Genomic DNA, 22,473 nt, shown 5'->3' with positions numbered 1-22,473 from the left:
TGATTTAGTACACCATACAAACGATTCAGTCAATCCATCAACCACTTTATTCACACACAGCTCTAACTACTATGTAAGAAAGAGATGTCAATAAACAATGATATTTTATATGTAGGCACAATTAATACAATAAATGTCCTTACAAACAGCCTCCGGATTCTCCAAACTGACTTAAATGACCCAAATTAGAAAAGATTGCACTTTTTTTTAAACAACACAAATACAAATACAGTGTCCATTTAAAAGAACATGGACTTAAAGCAATTCAGCACATTCTATATGGATATATATAAAAAGCATATGAGTCTGGACGGGACGTCCTAACACCCATGGTAGAGGTGCATGGTGTTGAAGGTGATGTGGTCATACTGCTCCTCTACACTGACTGACTTGCGGTGCTCTATCTGACTGCTGGCGTCCTCCATGTTCTCAGCCGTATCTCCGAAGCCATTATGATGCCCAAAATGAAGGCCATTGTCAAAGCAACCAGGATGTGAGGAGACACCCACATTCCCAATATGATCACCACTCTCAACCTCGGTTTTGTTTCCATTTACGTTCTCGTGCATCAGATCACCTCCACTGAGGTGCTGCTCAGGATGGCAATGTCCGTTTAATGGGAGTCCTGCTGTCAAAGAGAGCACATGAATTATAATTCATTAAAGAAAGATTAAGATTGATTCTTGATTCTTAACTGAATGTTTTTTTGTTTTGCACAACAATTTCCAACAGGTCTACATTGTTCGTATAATTTTTTGGGTATAAAATCACCCACCCAGCTCGGTTTACATAACACGGTTATATCTGAACTTGAGATTAAAGTCCTGCTTCAAGCCATGATATTGCTCAACTCTACAAAAACATAGCACTGGCACACTGCCCTACATTAGCTTCGACATTAAACATTTTGCCGTATGCATTAATATTATTTTGATTTAAATAACATGGCTTAACACTTAATCACACTTGTTATATGTGGAGGCAGCACAATAGTTCAGCGGTTACTGAAGGTGCAAACCAATACATGTGTGCCGTGCTATCTACAAAAACATTATTAAATGAACACTTGCAAGTGGTTTCTGTGTTGCTAACATGTTCTTACAAACTATTCATATGTACAAATTCAAGAGTCAGTGTTGATTGTTAAATGAGAACATTTAATGAGTATAGAAATGACATTTATGCCATTTTAGGCATCCTGTTACTTTACATGAACAATATTTCTATGTGTCACACAGCCGGTGTTTAAATGAGCACTTACAGTAAGATGTCCCTTGTAATTCTGAATTGGCAATCATGCATTATTCTATATGCAGTGCAAAATTGTTCTGAGTGAAATGACAATTTTTATATGAATGTATAGAAAGTACAATGCATTTAAATAATCACCTTTGTCTCAATTCCTACTTCTCATACTTAATCAGTTTGGCAAATATTTTCTACACTACATATGAAATCCTATGCAAAACGTTAGCTGTAAAGAAAATGACTTTTACCCTCATACAATAACCTCCTGATTGATAAACACGAGACTGCAAATACAATAAATCTAACAAGAGACCCTCTTCAACAGACTTTGCAATAACAGCAACAGAGAGAAAAACAACTACAACCTAATATAGTCAAAAAGGTTAAAGAAGTGACTGAATAGCACCTAGACTTTCTTACAAGAGCACACGTATGAAAGGGCTGTAGATGTACTTTATACATTAATGATATGATATAATTATCTTGTTCTGCCAAAGCATATGTTGAAGAAATAAAATGCACGATCTCTTATATTTTCAACATGGAAATGTATATATCAAAAAAGCATTAACCTGGAATTTTTTTGCTACTTAACAGGAACGTAATATGGGCTACTCATATCAAAAGTATTAACCAACAGCCTAAACCAAAATCCAACTATGTTACAAAACTCAAGGTCAGGAATTTGGCGGGGCAAATACAATTCACAGGAAAAGCTGTGAAATCAGTGTCGTACTAAGCCATACTTTCCAAATATAGATTTCAGGGCATAAAAACAGCCTCATAACATCATGCAAGTACTTTATTTAAAAATCATTTAATTGCTTGTGGCATGCATTAGAATCAAAATGAACAATTAAAATGGTGTTCAGGGAAGTTATTGTGCAAAACAAAACTCAACATTTGCTTCTAACACTCAACTTCTCCATTTTAGTTTAAAACAAAGTGCATGCCACCAAAAGTTAAAAGGACGGGGTGGTGTAAGCAACTTATGATCTGATGTTTTATACATATGATGTGTGCCAAATTAAATTATTTTCCCTCCCCAGACACATCACCAAAAGAGCTTAAATGAAGCCAAGGCAAATGCTCCTACAAATAGGCATAGGAGTTAGTGCAACGGTATGGTATCTGCATGGAGGTCAAGATCTCTGACTCTTTGTGGACTGGAGAGGACGAGCTCTCCATTTGAACCCCCCGGTCCTGCTCTGGACTGATGTAGCCATTGGACCCCAAAGGCAAGGATCCATTTAGGAGTCTGTTCCCACCTGGGGTACTCAGCGCTTGGCCAAACTCCATGTGCACGTTCTCCATCTGGTCCTCTCCGCTGGATCCGTTTACTCCATTCATTGGCTGATAACAGAGATCTGCAATGACACCTTCACGTTAGCAAGTGACGACCCAACTTTATCACACAAATGTCTTTAAAGTCAAACTTTAAACATTCAGTCAAGACGTACCATCTGTTCTGGCCTTTTTAATTAGATTAGACTCCATGCAATCAAGAGACCTTTTTCGGCTGGGAAACCCATTAAGGATGCCACGCTCTTGGATTAGCTTGCGGTCCCCAAAGCACACAGAGCCATTGGCTGAGAACCCGTTAAGCTGATTGAGCTGCTGGTTCTGGGCATTGGAAAGCAGTTGGGCGCACTCTTGAAAGCCCTGGGCATGGGCTAGGTCAGCGGCGGTCAGTCCACTAGCGTTCCTCATGCTGCGCAATGATAAAATTAGTGCATTAACACTGCTGGTCTAAGGCAAATGTTTGTAAACCACTCATACACACACACACACACACTTCCCTTTCTGTATTTCAAACCCTAAGTTATTTTTGAAAAAAAAAAAAAAATACTGGATAAATCATTGAACATCTATTTAAAGATATTTATAAATGGTGTGATGTCTCGACTGCAATAGAAAATGAAAGAAAAAAAAAAAAAAAAAAAAAAAAAAAAAAAAAAAAGCACACAAAGACCATTATATTAAGAATAAAATTTCGATTATACCAGTCAATGGTAAATATTTGCCAGTGGCAATATTGCCTGGCAAATGAAAAGTGGTTTGGCACTGCTAAATGATTTTGCCAGGAATTCTCTTCAATTCAACAGATGAATTGGACAGATGTTTCATTTATTTAAAAAAAACAAATCATATTTTTAAAGTGAAATAACGCAATTAGTTGAAATCTGAAAGTGTCAAAAGTAAAACAAAAAGTAAATGAATGCCACACCAGAATAAACCTGGCAAAAGCAATAAGATTGGCAATAAGATGCCAATAACTGTAGATAGAAGAACGCAGATGTTCAAACAGGACTTCTTCAATCTGTAATAAGAGTGGCCTGACCACAGCTGTAAGATGAAGAAAAACATCACGTTGATCAGATTTTTTTCCTTTTTTTTTCTTGTGAAGAGAGACTCATATCCTCAATAGGTTTTATGCTGGCTGAATTTTCATTTTCATGGTTGGAAGAGAACAGCTTAGAAGAGACAAGGCCAAACAAAACCTGATCAGGAAATTCTTCTTTAAATACTCAAAGATAAAATAAAATAAAAAAAAGTAGAGGAAGTTTAATAGAACAGCATCCTGGCTTCTTTAAGGGAAGGATTTGATCGAATGGTGAACGTTGATACCATAAAGCATTGATGGGTCATGTGAGATGCACACCTGTTTAAAATCTGATATGAAATCATAGAAGCATTGAGAGTTTGTATTTGCCATCAACAGTCATTTTCTATTGCAGTGAAGAAAACAGAATACATGAATGAACAAATCTAGGGCAAAATAACAGTGTTTACACTTACCCCTGGAGCTCCTGCTAACACTTCTATCCTGAATGCAGTGAGAATACAGAAATGTGACTCTTGGCAGCACGATACAGTAAATACACACACTAATCTCAGACAATCCAAAAGAATTTCTAACAGACACCAATAATGTGTTGAGTAGTTTTTTACATTTGTGCTATATTCTCTGTTATAACAAATGCATCTGTATGGGGTTTAAGGTACTGCCAGCTTTTGCACCACTCTTATTACGTAACATCAAAAATGTTTGAACTAACACTATTCTATGCCAACTGCTATTTAAACGGACCGTGGTTAATAAGAGCAATTTATACCAACTACACATCATTTCACAGTCTAACGTGCCTTTAAGAAAATATTACGGAATCCAATGCAGATCAGAACAGCGAGTCAGTGTTTCTCTAAATCAGCCTGTCAACTAATCTTCATGTTTCCTAATAAACATGTTTATGATAGATCTAGTTTAAGTGTGTATGTTGAAAAATAGGCTATAATGTGCTTGGTTATCAAGAAATATGATCCAAATTGCCTGTCTCGACATTACAGCTGCAGAGGTTGGAATCTTCCCATAATAAGCATGACTACGTATCAAATCCCATATTTGTCTGAGGAGATACTAGATGCTCTAAAAGTATGTTTTATATAGTGTCAGATGAATTAAATGCAGAAATACATCATCTGCCATGTTGTCATGTGACTTACAGCATCAGTTACAATAACCTCCATTCTCAACACCTCTCATGTGGCCGTAAAGTGCACATCAGAGTAGGTTATCCATGAACATTTTGCCTACTGTTTTATGAAAACGACAGTAGGGAAGAAGGTAAATTCAGACGCAGAGAATCTTTGCTTTAAGTCTCTACTAATGAGTTGAATTGTGTTTAATTAGGAAGAGTCTGAATATGTGTACTCTTGATGTGCCTCCAGAACGGTCCAAGACCTTTTAACATTGCTAAATGACATCTATAGCACTGTACTGGAATAAATGTCTAAAGTACAAGCAATTCATTGTGAGGACATGATAACGTAGGTGCAAAACCTTGAAATTCTGATTGGAAAGAGGAAGAAAAAAGCTGGCAGTCACTCAAAGCCTACATCTGTTTCATGAATCTGAATCTGTGTGAAATAGCTACATAAGCCAATCATTAAATACACTATGCAATTGAACATATTTCCTGTATGCGCTACCTCTGAGTGACATTCATCAAGTAAGGGGTTTGCTTGTGGCTTTAGGAAACGGTTTGTTCATTCATGGATTCATTATTTAAAAAATATATTAATGACAATAATTATTCAGACATGTTTTTTTGAATCTCTAACTAGACCACAGTCCATACACACATTCATTCCAACACATAAAACATGTTTAAAATCAAACATCTAAAAATAATACAATTTCCAGCAAATAAAGTAAAAAAAAAACATTTTTCATTGAACAGACCCTCCCCACTTATTCCTACCCAAATCTGAAGAAAAAATATGAATGCTTCTCGGATGTTCTAATGTCAAAAAAACATTTGTAACAAACACTTCAAAGGGTACGTGTCCATCCTGGCAGGTCTCAATTAAAAATGATCCTCTTAGGTGCAAGAAATCTGAAATCATTATCAAAACAACCACAATGATCATATGGACAATTGATTAAGTCTATCCACTTGTGTATAGGTCTGATCCTGTGAGTGACTTGAACATTTCTGTTGTATATACAGAAAAAAAAATAATAATAATAATTATATATATATATATATATATATATAAAAAAATAATGTGTTTCTTGTTTCATTTGCTGCTTATGATCTGTATGTTTATGAAATATAGGTTTTAAATTTGTAATCGATAACACTAATATGTATTTAAATTATAAATTATATTACAACTCTATTTCTAGCAACTATTCTTGGATAAACATTACTTTAATGAATGATAAATTAAGTTTGTATTAGGGATCGAACGAAATAGCAAGTTTCACTTTGATGGTTGAAAGTTAATTCATTTATTTTTTTGCAATTGCAGCAGCAAACAACTCGATAATTGTGAATATTACAGATAATATATTACTCAAAATATCAGTACGAGTATGAGTACATGTAATATTCTTGCACGTGTAATGTCCCTGATATTAGATGTCTGAAACTACTATGCCAGTTGAATTTAGAATGCCAGATTTACTGAAAACGGTTTTGTTTATATATTGTCCACAGAGTTAGATCAGATTTCTAGCACCTTTAATTAGAGATCATTTCAGTTTACGTAAACGTAAAAGATACATGAACAGGAAAACCTATGCTGTTATTAATTTACCTTGATTTATATTTAGTTGCTGCTACTTGAGTTAAACATTTGATTCTTAATTCTCAGTATTATTAATAAGCTAAATAGAATTCAATTAGAAGTGTCAGTTCATAAGTATTTTACTTTTTGAATTGAGACATATTTTAGTATTTTAGCTATATAGTAAATTAAATCAAGCCAGTATGGTAGCATACACCCTTGCAAAGTTTTCAGAATCCTATGAGTGAATATCATTCTGTGTGTGTACCAATGATCTATACATAATAATATAATTCTCTATTATAGATCGGTGGTATGTACAGAATGTAGAATTTTTTTTTAGTAAAATGCTGTCAAGAGAAACGCGTTTTGTTTATGTTTTTTAAGATGATGTTGCATTAGCCTAAACAGCACGCTTTAAGTCCGTGTAATAAAAACATGTTACAAACGCTCTGTGGTACTGAATTGTGGAGTTAGAGTATAGTTTCGTAACTTAGGGCATTAGCGTCAGTGGTTCGCCCGCTCTATCGCGAGTTACTGTCATTACCGCAAAGGTCCAGGTTTTCGTAATAAAGCCCACCCAACTGCTACTCATAACTAGCCCAATCGCATTTCGATGGGGGTCCCCTGGTAAAAAAAAAAAAAAAATTTTTTGGCGGGGTTCCCCGGTACAATTCGCATTCCAGGGGCTAAATAATATCACGTTATTGGTGTCGCTTCCACCCGCGGACATGAAAAACAACTCACGGCAACAGAATTAAAGCAGCCCAATTCCACTGTAAAACCGCGTACTTAGCAAACACACTGGCTACAGTTTGCTAGCTAGCTAGCTAGCCATGCCTTTGTCACGTAAATGCCTATTACCTGATTTGACAGTTGAGACGGAGGCGGCAGCTTTCCCGCGAGTGGGCGTGGTTTCAGCGCCACCAGCGTTTGAGAGCAGAGAATACTGTTGTTTGATAACTTAATATTATTCACATGCCGTTTTTCCATCATTCACATTTGGCAGGGTGGTTAATACATTTTCTGTGTTGTGATAAACTCAGAACACATTTAATATTGCTTTACACGGAATATAATAACTGCTTCTCTACTCAGAAATTTTTCCATAGGCCTATTTATCATCTTTGAGAGTGATTATCTTTCAGCCTTGTGTTTATCATGTTACAGAATTTGCATCTGTGCAATTCAACCGTTTTAACTGACAATGCAAAACTTATTTACGAAGACTGTACCAAGTCCAAAGACTTTATTTTTGTTTAGATACATGCTTGCATCCTATTGCTAAATAGAAACACATGTTAGTCATTTCCAATGTTTTAACTAAATTAATAAATATTTATGCTTTGGGGTAAGTTGATGTAATTATTAGAAATTATTAAGTTGTTATTTTTGTAATTCATCATAAATTGCTTCAGTTTGCCACTGTATAGGCAAACATATACATACATATATATATATATATATATAGCCTAATGATTCTTCTCATCCTTCTCATTAATCTCTCTCATTTTAAATGGCATTTTGATAAACGTCTGAATTGGAATCACAATTATATTCACACAAATAAATTAGTTTACGAAATATTAATGAAAAAATGCATTAATATGACATTGCAAATGCAGCTACATTTAAGGCATTCATTTTTATTTAAAACTATGGAATTGCCCATTAAAGGGTTAGTTCACTGAAAAATACTTCACCCTCATGTTACAAACCTTTTGTTTATTTTCGAAACACAAATGACCACATCTTAATGAAACCTGAGATCTTTCTATCCCTCAATTAAAAGTCCATTAGACCAAAACGCTGATGCTCAAGCGCAACAAACCTGCATAGTTCATCAAAAGGCATGGGAAACAGAAGCTTAAATGTGCTTGCTTGACGCACAAGCTTTATTCTCATGCATCAAGCACGTACGGTTCAGCTTCCATTTTCATCAATGTCTATAATTGAGTAAAAGGATAAATTAAATCTGTTAATCAAATAAAGCAAATGTGTCTCTTCAGAAAACTCCACAATCTAGGACCTTATTAAAGCATTAAATGTTTTGGTGGAATTTACTTTCAATGGTGGGACAAAAATATCTCAGATTTCAGATAAAATAGCTGCATGTGTGTCTCGAAGATGAACAAAAGTCAAATAGGTTTGGAAGGACATGGTGGGTTATTGATGACAAATTGCATATTTGGGTGAACCATCCCTTTAAGTTTCCCAGTTTTGAAATCCGGACAATATTCTTGCATTTAAAGTCAGATATGTCTATATTAGACCTGCCAGGTTTGCCACTGTCTCCTATAATTTCAGTGTCCAATACCGTGTGAACAAATATCACTGTGACATGACAATTTCACAAGTTTTTATTTAAATATTGAAACGGAAGCATTCATTTTGTTTCTTCATTCCTGATATGCTTTGCTACACTCTATTTTCGCTTCATAATTTCTTTTCCATTGGTTGAGCCCTAACGCATAACTTCCTGAGCATCAAACCATGCTTACTCTGGACGAGACTAAGAAGGGACTGATTAGACCTGTCCTACAGATACGTCCTATGGTTAGTCTACAAAAAAACTAAAACATTAAAATGAAAAAGGAAATTAATATACATCAACTGCATTGATTTAAGGGCACAATTAAGCAAAGCATGCAGGTCAAAAACAAAAACTAGATCTAAAAATTAAAAACAAACTTTGTCTTTTGAAAGTTCTAGGTACAAAATGTCCTATCAGTAAAACCAATCACCGCATGAAATACCTCAACAGTTTGCCAGAGTGTTGATACTGAAGGGAGCGATAGTGAGAACACTCCTAATGCCACAACAGTGCAGTTTCGTTGAGGGAACTTGGAGTGAGTCAGCAGTGTCTATTTGGAATGCTCTCCCCCTTTTCTAGGATTACTTGAAAAAGTCAAGTCATTTCGAATTCAATAGCTGCAAAAACATTGAGATGTGTAGACGTTCTCTAGAATTTTGCCGTAACAGTTAACAAAATGCAATCTCCATTTCTTTTGTCATCATGCCACTTTCATAAGGACAAAGGTGACAGATGATTCATAAAAGAACATGTTTTATCATATATCAGAGGGTAAATTCTACAGGCGACATTGTAAATACAAACAGTTTGTCTCTATGAACAAAGTCTCAGAATAAAAGATGCAGACAGGTTAAAACAAAATACTAATAATGCTATTCATATGATTAAGATCTAGTAATGCAAACCCTGATGATATTTAAGCCTATGCTTTACCCTGTTCTCCTTTACTATTATGCTACCTGAGCCAGACTTTTCCTGACAGACTTTTGGATCGAGGGCTTTGGGAGAATGATGAATAAAAAAATAAAAATTCAAAATGATACGAGTCTGTGCAAAAGGATCTGTTTTTAAATGGTTAATAACTGTAAAGAGTATTTTCCCCCCAAGAAATGATAAAAAGCGACTGTATTTGCGATTCAACATGTAAGAGTTAAGTCTATAAGCAATGGCTGTGACATCATATTATTAAGGCACAGCATACTTTTGGTGATTCAATTTGAGTTAAATAAGTTCAGTTACTGAAGTTAAATTCACTCTACATTAAGGACATTTAAATAATTTATAAAAGGACATTGGGTTGAAATCTGGTCATTTCAACTGGATGTTTTATCTGAAATATCTCCACTAGGAAATAAAGACAAAAATGTACACTTGAAGCGGTGTATATCTCTGGTATAGAGCATTAGAAGCTGAACAAAGTGAATTGATTGAGGTTTATGTTAAACCAACATGAGACCTTGAGGTTTTAAAGGACAAGGGAAGGCAAAACGGGAACAGAAGAAAGAAAGGACTTCGAAGGACTTGGTTATTTGTACTTGGTAGACAACAAAGAGTGGACATGTCTGGTGAAGAAGAAACTGAAGACATTTCAGTGAAGAAAGAATCAAGATTTCAGTGAGAGACTGTATGAAGTGTGTCCATCCATCAAGTTAAAACATGGGGAAGTCTTTCCATTAAGCCATGGACAAGAATGAGTCTGTCTGGAGATGTCCAATAGGAATAAGAAAAACATATTCAGATACAACTGATGACTGTGAATCTGACTCCTAGGCATTCAGGATTCAAAAGTGGTCCATTCTCACGTTCTTCATTTCTTCAGGAAATTTACAGAAGGCATTTAAAGCACTGAGCTGAATATAAGCCTTTTTTAATCTAGTTCTAGTCTGATGGGAATACATTAGGGCAATACTTCTCCATGCCATTCACATTATTTTGGTTTTAATGTGAATGGCAAGTCCATTAGATCTTGAAGGAATATCATTTCTGGATATCACAATGAAATGGTGCTCTTTTGCCAACTTTTAAGGTAGGAATATGTTGCTACTGTCCGGCATCCAGAGAATATTTTCATTGGTGGCTGACGTGTTCCTATAAGGAGAAGTATCAGCTGGATTCAGATCTCAAGAAATCAATGAAAGTAAACTAGAAATATGTAGGGAGGAAACCGATAAAACATCCAGTTTTGTATTTTTTCCCCACGCAGATCTTGAAGAAAAAAAACATATTACTACTTCTCTACTAAGGATACTTCTAAATTTGCACGCATCATATTGGTAATATTGTGAACAGGACTATTGTTATGCATGTGCCATTGATGGGAAGGATCAAACGAACTCATCCCGTTAGCTGAAGTTCCAGATTTTGTAATATGGGAAAGAAAATAGCTATTATTTATTTTTATTTAGTTGATAAAAATAATTTTTAACAGGAAGAATCATATTTTAATCTAGGAGTCAAGGCAAACGTTTAAATCAATTTTTAAAATATAAAATAAAACCCAAAACCCTCGCTCCTCTTAATCTCCTAACTAGGCCTACATTATAAAATCCTTATTTTAAACCTTCTCTTCTGCTTTGCATGGATAAATCTGACATCGGCTTTCATACTGACTGGGGCTTCAGTGCCGCTACCACTGTAAGACTTTAAAACATTGTTCATACTGCCATAAAAACAAACATCAACAATCCTATTTGTGTGGTTGCTAAATGCACATTTCATCATTATCTCAAAAGCATTTCCAATAAGGCAATAAACCCAACATGCTCTAATAGAGAATGATCATTTAAAAACAAGCCCTCGTTCCCCAAGTCCAAAATTATTCTCCTTTGTAATTTTGAATGCCACATGTTACTCATGGATAAAGAAATACAATGTTTGTCATTCATAAGATTACTTATTTCACAGATTTGTTTCTGAAAATACAAGATTATCAATTAAAATATGAAAAACCTTCACATATAGGCCTATTTTAGATAGGACGCATAGGTATTTGACCACAGAGTCCTTTAAGATTGAGATTTTTTTTTTCTCTCTCTGGTTTTAGACAAATCTTAGTCTGAAACTCTTGTTTCTCTCTTCTTCCTTAACACAAGGCCATAACCTTTTCAAATCAAATACCAGTTAAATGCTTACATTTTTTATCATGTATCATATACACAAGAAAAAATGTCAATAGGAATAAACATATTATACTAAGAATAGTATCAACTGCTAAAATGTGTGCCACCCTTGAACTGAGGAATTTCTTAAATGCAGAAGTGGGTTTACATAGTTTTTTTCTCTATTTTGTTTTTTCAGTATTTTTTACTGACTGGGATTGAAATGAAATGTTGTTAAGAGCACAATTCAGCCAAACAGTTACAGAATGCAGACTCTAGTCTTTTGTATGTAAATTTTGCTCATAACTGTAATTGTTCTTTATACAATGTTGCAATTATCATAATAGTTTTATTGCAAAATTTTACAATCAGATTCAATTTGTTAACATTAATGAATTCGGTATCCTGAACTGACAATGAACAATGAAAGAACAGCATTTATAAAATCAATGTGAATGATAATTAATATAAAAACAATTTTTAACATTTTAAGTTGCATACATTGATGTTTATGCATTCAGCTCAGGACACACATAATAAGCAATACTAAAAGTATAAATTATCATTAACAGATTAATTAATTATTAATTTAAAAATGTTTTTTTGGTTCAAGATACAAAATGCAACTAATGTCAACAACTTAAAGTTTATTGTAAAGTGTCACCGGTTTTAATTAAAGGCATTACAAATGATATTCATGTTTGTTGTGCCGACCACAACCATATGGCATTCAAAAGAGGAGAACATCATCTGCGGGGTGAATTTGCAGTTGCAGTGCGTTCATCAGGCTTGTGTTCTTCAGACCAAAAGCCTGCAAGAAACACTAGCAAGCCCATCACTGTACCTGCTGTTCCACAAAACACATCAGACCTCGGATTTCCAAAGCAGGACTTTGTTTGACCTCAGTCAACTGATGGGTGAGCATAGAAGATACATTTAAAAAAACAATTACTAACCACATTTAGACTTGCATATTTCATGATCTAGTAATCAAAGTTTAAAATTACATTTTAAATTATACAAATTGATCCGAAATATATTCAATAGTGTTTTAGTCACTAATGCAAGTGGTTGATGTTTCTGTGGAACGTCAGATCATTTCCAGTTATTCAGTATGTCCTATCATTAAAGTACGCCTATCATTAAAATTCCCAAGTGGCATTTCTCATTGTCAAGAGATATGAAATGGTGAAAGTCATTTCTCCAGAATGAGCAACAAGAACAATCCTGCACCACTGTGTGTGTGTGTGCTGACAACTCCCAACACACAGGAGCTTACACTTGTACAGTTATGCCTTGTTGCAACACCCTGGAGAACTGTTGGCAAAATAATCAGCATTAATAATGCATGAGCTTCCATCAGAATCACTCTGCAAATTCAGTAGCATGTTTTATTACAAAATCTGTGTTAGAAGGTCAACCGATAGCAATACCAGCCTAAATCTAAACGTGGGCAAGTGGATCTACACATGTATATGGCAAATAGCAGTCAGGGGTTTTCAATACTGCTCCTTAAAAGGTCCCTGAAAAAAAAAAAAGCATATAGTTTTTTTTTTTTTTTTTAAGACTGGAAGTCAATGGGGACCAGCAACTGAAGGTGAACTATCCCTTTAAGGGCCAGTTTTCTACAGAGTTTAGCTCCAAACCCAACCAAACACAAATTAAGCAGCTCGAGGTTTTCAAAAACTTTCAGTCAAGTGTGTTCTGGCAGGCATAAATTAAACTCTGCAGGAAAGTGGCCGTTTAGGAGCAAGACTAGACACCCCGGCATTTGATGAACTCTATTTGGCTACCATTTACCTAGTTTTTCTATTTGCAAAACTTAAAAATCAAACAGAGCTATTCGTGTGTTCTTAAATAATTTTTTGCTCAACTTCAGACAGAATAATATTTTGCTAGAATACAGCTTTAGAATGCTAGAAATAACTTAAAATGCAATAAAAATGTTATTACTAGCCATAAAATGACACTGCAGAGACATTTTGAATGGAGCTCAATCTCCCCCAGAAAACCATGGGGTCTCTCACACTTCATTTCATCTTATCTCCCAACAAGGAAAAAAACCTTATCAGCCAAGGATTTAAATTTAAAATAGCAATGGTTGTTGTTTGCTTTTGAGCTATGAGGAAATGTGCAACAGCTCACAACCTTGAAACGGCAACACATTTAAAATCAAAAAGTGAAGGAAACAAAAAGGATATTACCTCCGCACTTCACAGGGGATTATAGAAGACATGATAGAGATGATCAAATTACTGAATTCAGAATACATTTCACATTTAGGCAAAATAAAGCCAGACAGATTTCAGAGGAGCTCCATCAAAATACATTTCAAAATGGATTGAGTATTAGGTCACTTTTCAAAATCACATGTTTAACTTGGATGACAAAAAGAACAAGTTCAACACTGAATCTAGGGTTCAATTAGTTAACATTGGTTAATGCATTAGGTATCAGGATCTAACAATGAACAATACAAGAACAATTTATTAATTTGCAACTCGGGTCGATCATGTAAAAAGCCTGTGCTTTACCATCTACGTCACTGGAACTGATATTTCCCAATCACCTTTTGTAGCGTCGACTAGCCCAGTCACACATTGGTGGGCGGAGTTAGTTTAAACCCTTGCCAACAAGGTAATAAATAAATTTAACGTAATACATTTTGGTTAATGTTTACATATACCTAAATATGTACTAAATTAACATTTCAAACTGTATAATTATTCATAATGCACTATCAAACTAATTAACATTGAACAATAACATAATTATGAACATTAACTTAAAATTGCTGCAAAAATGCTGTTCATTGTTAGCTCATGATACATAATTCATTAATGTTAATAATATTTTGTTACCCTGTCAAGATGAACCAATTTACTTAAAAATACATTAAAATCTAATCTTCATTTAAAAACATTATAAGGAAACTTGCAATAAAAGCAATCAAATAACAACATGCCTATTTTGATCCAGAAGTGTACAACTTTTTGTTCTTAAACATCCATTTATTCAACATTTGTCTGGAGATACTAATTGTAGCAGCCTTGATTCATGGCTTCAATCTTTAATTATTTAATGCAGCAATGGCTATTTTCACTTCATTACTCAATCAATATCCTTTCAATATAATGTTTACAATAATTTAACAATTTTGTCTTAAGTCAACATTCAAAAAATAGATCATATAAACTAAAATAATAATAATAACAACAACAAAAGTACTATAGAGTATTTCAACTTACTATGACAAAAATTCGAAAATTGTTTCAGGAGAAACCTTTTTTTAAAATGTCCAATATATTTTCTGAAAATGTCATCCAGTATTTAAAAATGGACACTCTATTAAAATGTTTTATCTTCAAGACATAGATCACAAACTCGTTTTTAATTTATCAGTTAAAATCATAAAGAGAAAATTATAGTTGAAATTATTTTATTTGTAACTCATGCGTGCAGGTTTTAAAATCAAGTAAAAATGTGAGCTTGAAAAGCAGTCAGATTTCTACCACTCAGGACAATAGGGTTCATTTGTTTTTATAGAGAAGGGCAGGGAAATCTCAGATGGTTCAAAACGGTCTCACTATAATTCACTAGTGTCTTTTGTTTACCATATCATCTTGCAGTGGAAGAAATGAAATATAAAGCCTTATAATCAAGAGAATCAATATTTCGGTTTTGATGGAGCCCTTCTTAAATGAAGCCCCAGTGGGGCATTTGAATGGATTCAAGGGAAGAGAGAGATACAGTTAGAGAGAGCAGCAGTTCGAGAAGACTTACTCTGCCTTGGCTCCCTGGACCAGGAGCGTGTTAATGCAGTCCATGCTGCCAGCACGGGCCGCTTTGTGGAGGGGGGTTTCTCCAACATAGTCCTACAAAACAGACAGAGAATCTAAAGCACCAGCTGGGAGCAGGACTGTCAGGATTGTGACATTTTGTCTGAAGATTTTTAATTTTTTTGGTGTCTCACAAATTACCTGTCCGTTACAGTATAATCTTAATACACACATAGCTTATAAAGTCATTTATTCATACTGAACTTGGAATCAATGAATGATTCAAAAATTACTACAAGACTTTTAATGTTTTTTGAAAGATATCTGTAATGCTCACAAGGGCTGCATTTATTTAAACAAATATACAGTAAAATAGTAATATTGTGAAACATTTATCAAATGTATGTATATATATATATATATATATATATATATATATATATATATATATATATATAATAAATTCTCAATATATAAAAAACATACATAAATATATAAGAAATATATTTGAAGAAATAAATTAAAGCTATTAGAGCTAATAGAAAAAAATTAAAGCTAATAGAAAAAAAAAATAAAAAAAAAAAATATATATATATATATATAGCCTTTGCGAGCATTACAGATATATTTAGCTTTATTTCTTCAAATATAAGTTTTCCATCTAATATTTTATTTTAGCTTTGTCAATTACCAAAAATTATTTTTGACAGTTTTAGATAACAATAATAACACTGGGTCTGCAGACTGCTGAATATGGCAGCAATCACCATATTACTGGAAGTGAAAGTGCAAACTCTCCGTCACAGCCCAGCATCATCATTTATTTAGAAGCTGGTGGAGCAGCTGGCTGAACCCTTCACCCTGACAGAAAGCTACAGTAAACTCTTAAAGGAGCCGCTGAGCATCAGACAGGTCTTTCAGCAGAATCACTGATTCACGGCAGAAAAATGTGGGTCAGACTGACGTCCGGCAGCTTTTCACTCCAGCTACATTCATCCGAGCAGTTCAAAACAAGACTGGGTAAGAGATCATACGATGGGACGGGCGATGCCCTTAAATCATTAATGTTGATCTGCCTGCGCCAATGGGGATGAGAAACGAGTCTATATTTGGAGAACACATCACTGGTTATGTAACAATGGCCTAGTAATCTAATTTCTCTGCTGTAACACACCAGTGAATGATGGAGGCGGAGAATACATGAATAATTAGAAATATGCTCACACGCTGCTAATTTCTATATTCTGCACACATGAAAACACAGTGATACAGTACATGAACACAGTGAAACAGCCAGTCATGAAGGAAACAAGTCCGACTGAGTCTGGCTTATCATCAAAAATGAGCAAATGCGCAAGCTAAATTTCACAAATATTTTTATATGTGAAAATTGAGGGTTGGTGGTATGACCAAAATCTTGACTAAAGAACCTAATGCAATCAAATAGCCTATCTTGTTAAATTTGATAAGATAAGATACACATATGCTTTTTTTACCATAAAATGAATCAGAAATCAGTGTAAATGGCTTGTCCATAAAACACGGCCAATATACACACAGACATCACACACCACTAAAATAATAACAGGGAATATAACACTAAAACCCATAACAATAATGAGAAGAAAATTATGTATATGCAGTATAATTTGATGTTAGGAATGCCATTTTTCTGTTAAGAATAAAACTACACAATGCAAGTTTGGATCATTTAGTTTTTAACCGTATATAGCATGGTAACAATGTTAACCAGACTCTTACTGCAGCATTTTTTTGTTGTTGTTGTTTAGTAAAAATATTTATTTGTACATTAAATATTTGATCTTGAATTAGACAATAATTTACAATACAATTACATATATTATAAAGCAACGTTAGACTATTTAAAGTTCTTAACTGTATTTGGCATTGTAACAATCAGGTTTTTTTCTGTAAAAATAAATGTAATTTTACTTTACATTAAATTTATTATTAATGATTATTCAATAATGTTATGTAACAAGGGAAAAAAAAAAAACAGTATAACTTACATAAAATAGATAGTACAAAGCTTTGTACTACTGCTTTGCGTTATTTCAAGTTCTTCCTCATCTTCACTTGTTTGGAACACTTCTTGTTCTGTTTTCTCACATAACTTCATGTTTGTTCACTTTCACATGTAAATAAAGAAGTTCTGTATGCTCACCTTCATCAAGGTGTCTCATAAATAATCTCATAGCGCAGTGATGTCTTACCTCTCTGTTTATATCAGCTCCTGCCTGCAGCAGCCAGAGCAAGCACTGAGGATGACCCCCGAAGGCAGCAATATGAGCAGGTGTCTGGGCAAACCGAGAGGTCACAGAGTTCACACCACATCCCACCTGCACCAGACGCATTACACACTCCAGCTGTGAGACAGGAGAGGACACAGGGAAACGTGTCTTTAATTAGAGCTCAACTGATAGGGGCTTTTCAGTGGCTGATGCCAATATTGATATACAGAGCAGGATTGCAGATACAGCCCTAATTCTGATATACAAAATACAACACAAATGCTTATTCAGAATACAATTTAATTATAACAAATGAGATGCATACAAATTACTGAAATTAAACCATTTCTGTTTTTTTATTTTATATATATACATACATATATACAGTCGTGGTCAGAATTATTGGCACCCTTGGTAAATATGACCAAAGAAGGTTGTGAAAATTAATCTGCATTGTTAATCCTTTTGATCTTTTATTTTAAAAAATCATAAAAATCTAACCTTTCATTGGAGAATAAGAATTTAAAATGGGGGGGAAATATCATGATGAAATAAATGTTTTTCTCTAATACACATTGGCCACAATTAACGGCACCCTTTTATTCAATACTTATACAATAAACCTCCATTTGCTAGTTTAACAGCTCTAAAATTTTACCTATAATGCCTGATGAGGTTAGAGAACACCTGACAAGAGATCAGAGACCATTCCTTCATCCAGAATCACTCCAGACCCTTTAGATTCACAGCTCCATGTTGGTGCTTCTTCTCTTCAGTTCACCTCACTCATTTTCTACAGGGTTCAGGTCAGAGGACTGGAATGGTCATAGAAGAAGCTTGATTTTGAGCTCAGTGACCCATTTTTGTCTTGTTTTAGAGGTTTGTGTTTGGATTATTGTCCGGTTGGAAGATCCAAACATGGCCCATTATAAGATTTCTAACAGAGTCAGTCACTTATTGATTCTTTATCTGTTGGTATTTAATAGAATCCATGATGCCATGTGTCTAAACAAGATGTCCAGGACCTCCAGCAGAAATATAGGCCCACAACATCAGAAATACAGCAGTATATTTAATTGTACACATGGGGGACTTTTTATCCCTGTGTTCACCAAACCCATCTTGAGTGTTTGCAGCTAAAAAGCTATTTTTTTAGTTTAATCTGACCATAGAAGCCAGTCCCATGTGAAGTTCCAGTCGTGTCTGATAACTGAATATGCTGGAGTTTGTTTTTGGATGAGCTAGGAGAAATTTTCTTGAAACCCTCCCGAACAACATGTGGGTGATTGTTTGACAAATTATTCTAAGGTTTTCTGACCACGAGACTCAGCTATTTTCTGCAATTCTCCAGCTGTGGTCCTTGGAGAGTCTTTAGCCACTCAAACTCTCCTTCTCACCGTGCATTAGGATGATATATAGACACACGTTCACTTTCAGGCAGTTTCATTTTATGTTGATTGGAAATTCTGAAATATTGCCCTGATGGTGGAAATGGGAATTTTCACTGCTCTAGCTCTTTTATTAAAGCCACTTCACTAATTTGTGAAGCTCAATTATCTTTTGCTGCACATCAGAAATATATTCTTTGGTTTTTCTCATTGTGATGGATGATTAAGGGAATTTGGGCTTTGTTTTCCCTCCTATTTATATTTCTGTGAAACAGGAAACCATGGCTGGATAATTTAATGTTCATAATCACCCTGAAGCTCTCAAAATTGTGAATATGAATGGGAATATACTTCAGAGATGTTTTACTCATAAGAATTTCTAGGGGTGCCAATAATTGTGTCCAACATGTATTTGAGCAAATCATTTATTTCATAATGACATTTCCCCCCATTTTCAATTGTTTTAGTTCAATGAAAGGTTAGATTTTTGTGATTTTTTCAAATAAAGATCAAAAGGATTAATAATGCAGGTTTATTTTCAGAGACTTCTTTGATCATATTTACCAAGGGTGCCAATAATTCTGACCACGACTGTATATAAACAGAGAGAGATATCGATTACATTAGTCAGAAGAGAGAAAGATGTCAAATTTGCCATTGTGCAAATTTTGCAGTGTTAACAATTGCTCTTCTAGCAGAACATTAGAAATGTGCATACGTTTTTAAACAGAAAAACTTTGCTAGATTTACATCAATGACTGGAAATGTTGTCTTCACAGTCCGTAAAAGGGTCCATTATTTTTTCTAAGCTGAAAGGGTTATACACTTCTGTTATTCATCCAACTGGGCTAACTATTGGTCTAATGTACTTGGGTAATAAAACAATTGTATTTGATACATAATGGAAGCATTTAGTGCATCAAGGATGGTTATTGTTATGTTTCAACATTCCTTGACGATCGTTCCTGCAAAATGTCAAATTTCACTCTAACTTTTCCTGTTATTCATGTACTCAACAGTGCCTTAAACCATTCTTCTCTAGACAATCCCATGCTTTGGAAGACATTACATCCATCCAGATAAAGCTAACAACGCACAGAAAGTGGGAGTGGCACAAAACTTCTTATGATTTATGACTTCCTCACAACGTTTTTTATAAGTCATTTCAGATTCGCATTATAATTCAACTGGAAAAGTTTGATTTAAAAACGCTGTTGATCATACACTGACACTTAGGAATTTCCCTTTAGGTCTGAAAGGCTAAAATGCAAGTCCATGCACGCATCGTGTGGAGCTTTGAAAGTCAAGGCAATGCAGAACATGCTTAACCTTTTCAGTAATTAATTTCTAAAAATAAACCGAGGGGTTGGTGTTTATATCAGCCTGCTTATTCTCATACTTCATCTGGTTGGGTAACCTCAAGACATCTGAGAATGCAACACATCAGCTACATAAGAGATAATGTAGCCCTTTAGAAAGTGAGGGAAACCTGAAGTTCAACATCAGTATCTGAGGAAAGACTACACCCACAGGTGTCAATGCAAACTTACTCAAAATATGACCGCACGTGCAGCTCGATATCAGGTGTTGTGCCAAATTCTGACCCCCGCCAGATTACTACCTCCTAGTATTGGTAGGTTTAGGGTTAGGTGTGGGGTAGGAGTTAGGATTAGGGTTGGGGTTAGAATTAGGCAATCATGTAGGGATTTCAACGAGAGGGGGTAATAATTTGGCAGGGGTCGAAAATGGGCACAAGACCGGAAAAAGACTCTGAGGAGGTTCTTTAGAGAATCAAAAACATTTATGAATGAGTGAAAACAGTTAAAAAGTATGCTATTGTGTCCAAAACTAAACAAAACAAGATCTGTCACTGTGTTGTTGCATCTAATTATGCTTCTAAAACCGGTTATTGTTGTCATTAGAATAACCGGTTAGATAAAACAACGTAATACAAATGAATAAATTGTGTGTCATATTTGTTCTGTTTGATTTGCATGTGAAATATTATAAATAGAATGCAACAATTTGAATCACTGAAAGTTATTAACTATAAGTCACTAAAAAAAGATGAACACTTATTTGTTGCATTATGACGTATTATATCGGTTGTTGAAAATTAAAATCATTTCATCGTTTCACATCAATACAACTGCATTTCTTTCCAAAAATATTTCCTCTCCAAAGTACTAAAATAATTTATAATGAAAACGGACTCTTAGTTTCGGTTTTTGCTCTTTTACAATCAACACGGGTTAATAATCACAAGACATGCTTGTTTAAAACAAGAAAATGAAGAAAAAATTGAAACAAGACAAATCAAGCCAAACTGTCTGCAGTTCATCACTGAATGCATGCGCAACGTTGGATCGTCAGCACTAGTCGGATCACACACGATCCCATTATCATCTTCTGATGCGGCTTGAGTATCATTCACTAATAACCTTACAATGCATGATTAATGAACGATGCAATACACTGCATTTTATTAAGAAGAGGAACAAATAATGGCTTAATCAAGTATGCATTTTTGTGCACGCTGTATCCAGGTGACAATTATACATATGCTCCTAAATGAATGTGATTATGTACCTTGCCGAAGTGTGCAGCCCAGTGTAGAGGAGTCCACCCGTAGAAAGAGTCTTCCACGGCCATCTGATCTGCGCTGCACTGGAGGAGCGAGCACAGCGCGCCCACATCTCCATCTCTGCAGGCGCGGTGAAGAGGGAAGCGGATATTCAGCACCTCCTCGCTGGAAAACCCAGACTCCAGGCCCACCGACATTAGTGCAAAACACAAACCCTCGCTCTTATAAATACGGAGAAATAAAAATCCTCACAAAAATGGTGGACTTCACGATGTCTGCTCTCATCAAGTGCACCGCCCAAACAAAGCGCGTACAAAGGGGAGGCGAGACGAGACGCACATCGCACGCGCCGAAGGAACCAAACTTCACACAAGAAAGAATCTACAAAACCCAAACCGGATCAAGTGAAAGTCAGGACTGGAGACACGCATGCCCACTTTCAATATGACCGTACCCCAAATCCCGAAACGGATCACTGGAGACCGACGCTGCGCATGCTCACTACAGAATAAACGCAGCACAAATCCAGAAACGGAGACCTCGTTGATCCGGAGGATGGAGTCACGCATGCGCACACGCTGTATCTGAACATGGCGAACAGTAACAAAAAAGAACGTCAGATGAGGAAGTATACATAATTTAAATATTCTTATATTTGATTATATGCAACATGGTTATGTTATTTTATGTTGGGGGGGGGGGGGGGGGGGGGGATTTGGGATGTTTAACTGTTATTA

General features: G+C 35.1%; 1 protein-coding gene across 2 annotated transcripts; it reads right to left on the bottom strand.

The window, feature by feature from the left end:
- Positions 1 to 19: 19 nt before the first annotated feature.
- LOC306877134 (ankyrin repeat domain-containing protein 10-like) lies at positions 20 to 22,286 on the bottom strand. Of its 2 annotated transcripts, none has more exons than XM_079428669.1 (6): positions 21,742 to 22,286; positions 17,747 to 17,899; positions 15,517 to 15,608; positions 2,709 to 2,959; positions 2,517 to 2,615; positions 20 to 625 (listed from the first exon to the last, which is right to left on the bottom strand). In XM_079428669.1, exons 1-6 carry the CDS (start codon positions 21,931 to 21,933, stop codon positions 321 to 323), a joined length of 1,092 nt encoding a protein of 363 aa, XP_079284795.1. In that variant the 5' UTR covers positions 21,934 to 22,286; the 3' UTR covers positions 20 to 320. The 2 variants fall into 2 exon arrangements, with proteins under 2 accessions (XP_079284795.1, XP_079284794.1); XM_079428668.1 differs by having other exon boundaries at positions 27 to 628; positions 21,742 to 22,280.
- Between the last annotated feature and the right edge of the window lie 187 nt (positions 22,287 to 22,473).

This window comes from Barbus barbus (genome assembly GCF_936440315.1).
Source record: "Barbus barbus genome assembly, chromosome: 11".
Lineage (NCBI taxonomy): Eukaryota > Metazoa > Chordata > Actinopteri > Cypriniformes > Cyprinidae > Barbus > Barbus barbus.
Note: the sequence above shows the minus strand (reverse complement) of the source record. Positions and strands in the feature narration are given on the sequence as shown.

What these genes read in the sequence shown, in the direction of transcription:
- LOC306877134 (XM_079428668.1), bottom strand. Translation starts at nt 21,933, where the DNA reads ATGTCGGTGGGCCTGGAGTCTGGGTTTTCCAGCGAGGAGGTGCTGAAT. An exon ending in GGGCTGCACACTTCGGCAAG is followed by an intron (nt 17,900 to 21,741) that starts GTACATAATCAC and finishes CCTGTCTCACAG; the next exon opens with CTGGAGTGTGTAATGCGTCT. An exon ending in GTCCAGGGAGCCAAGGCAGA is followed by an intron (nt 2,960 to 15,516) that starts GTAAGTCTTCTC and finishes ATCATTGCGCAG; the next exon opens with CATGAGGAACGCTAGTGGAC.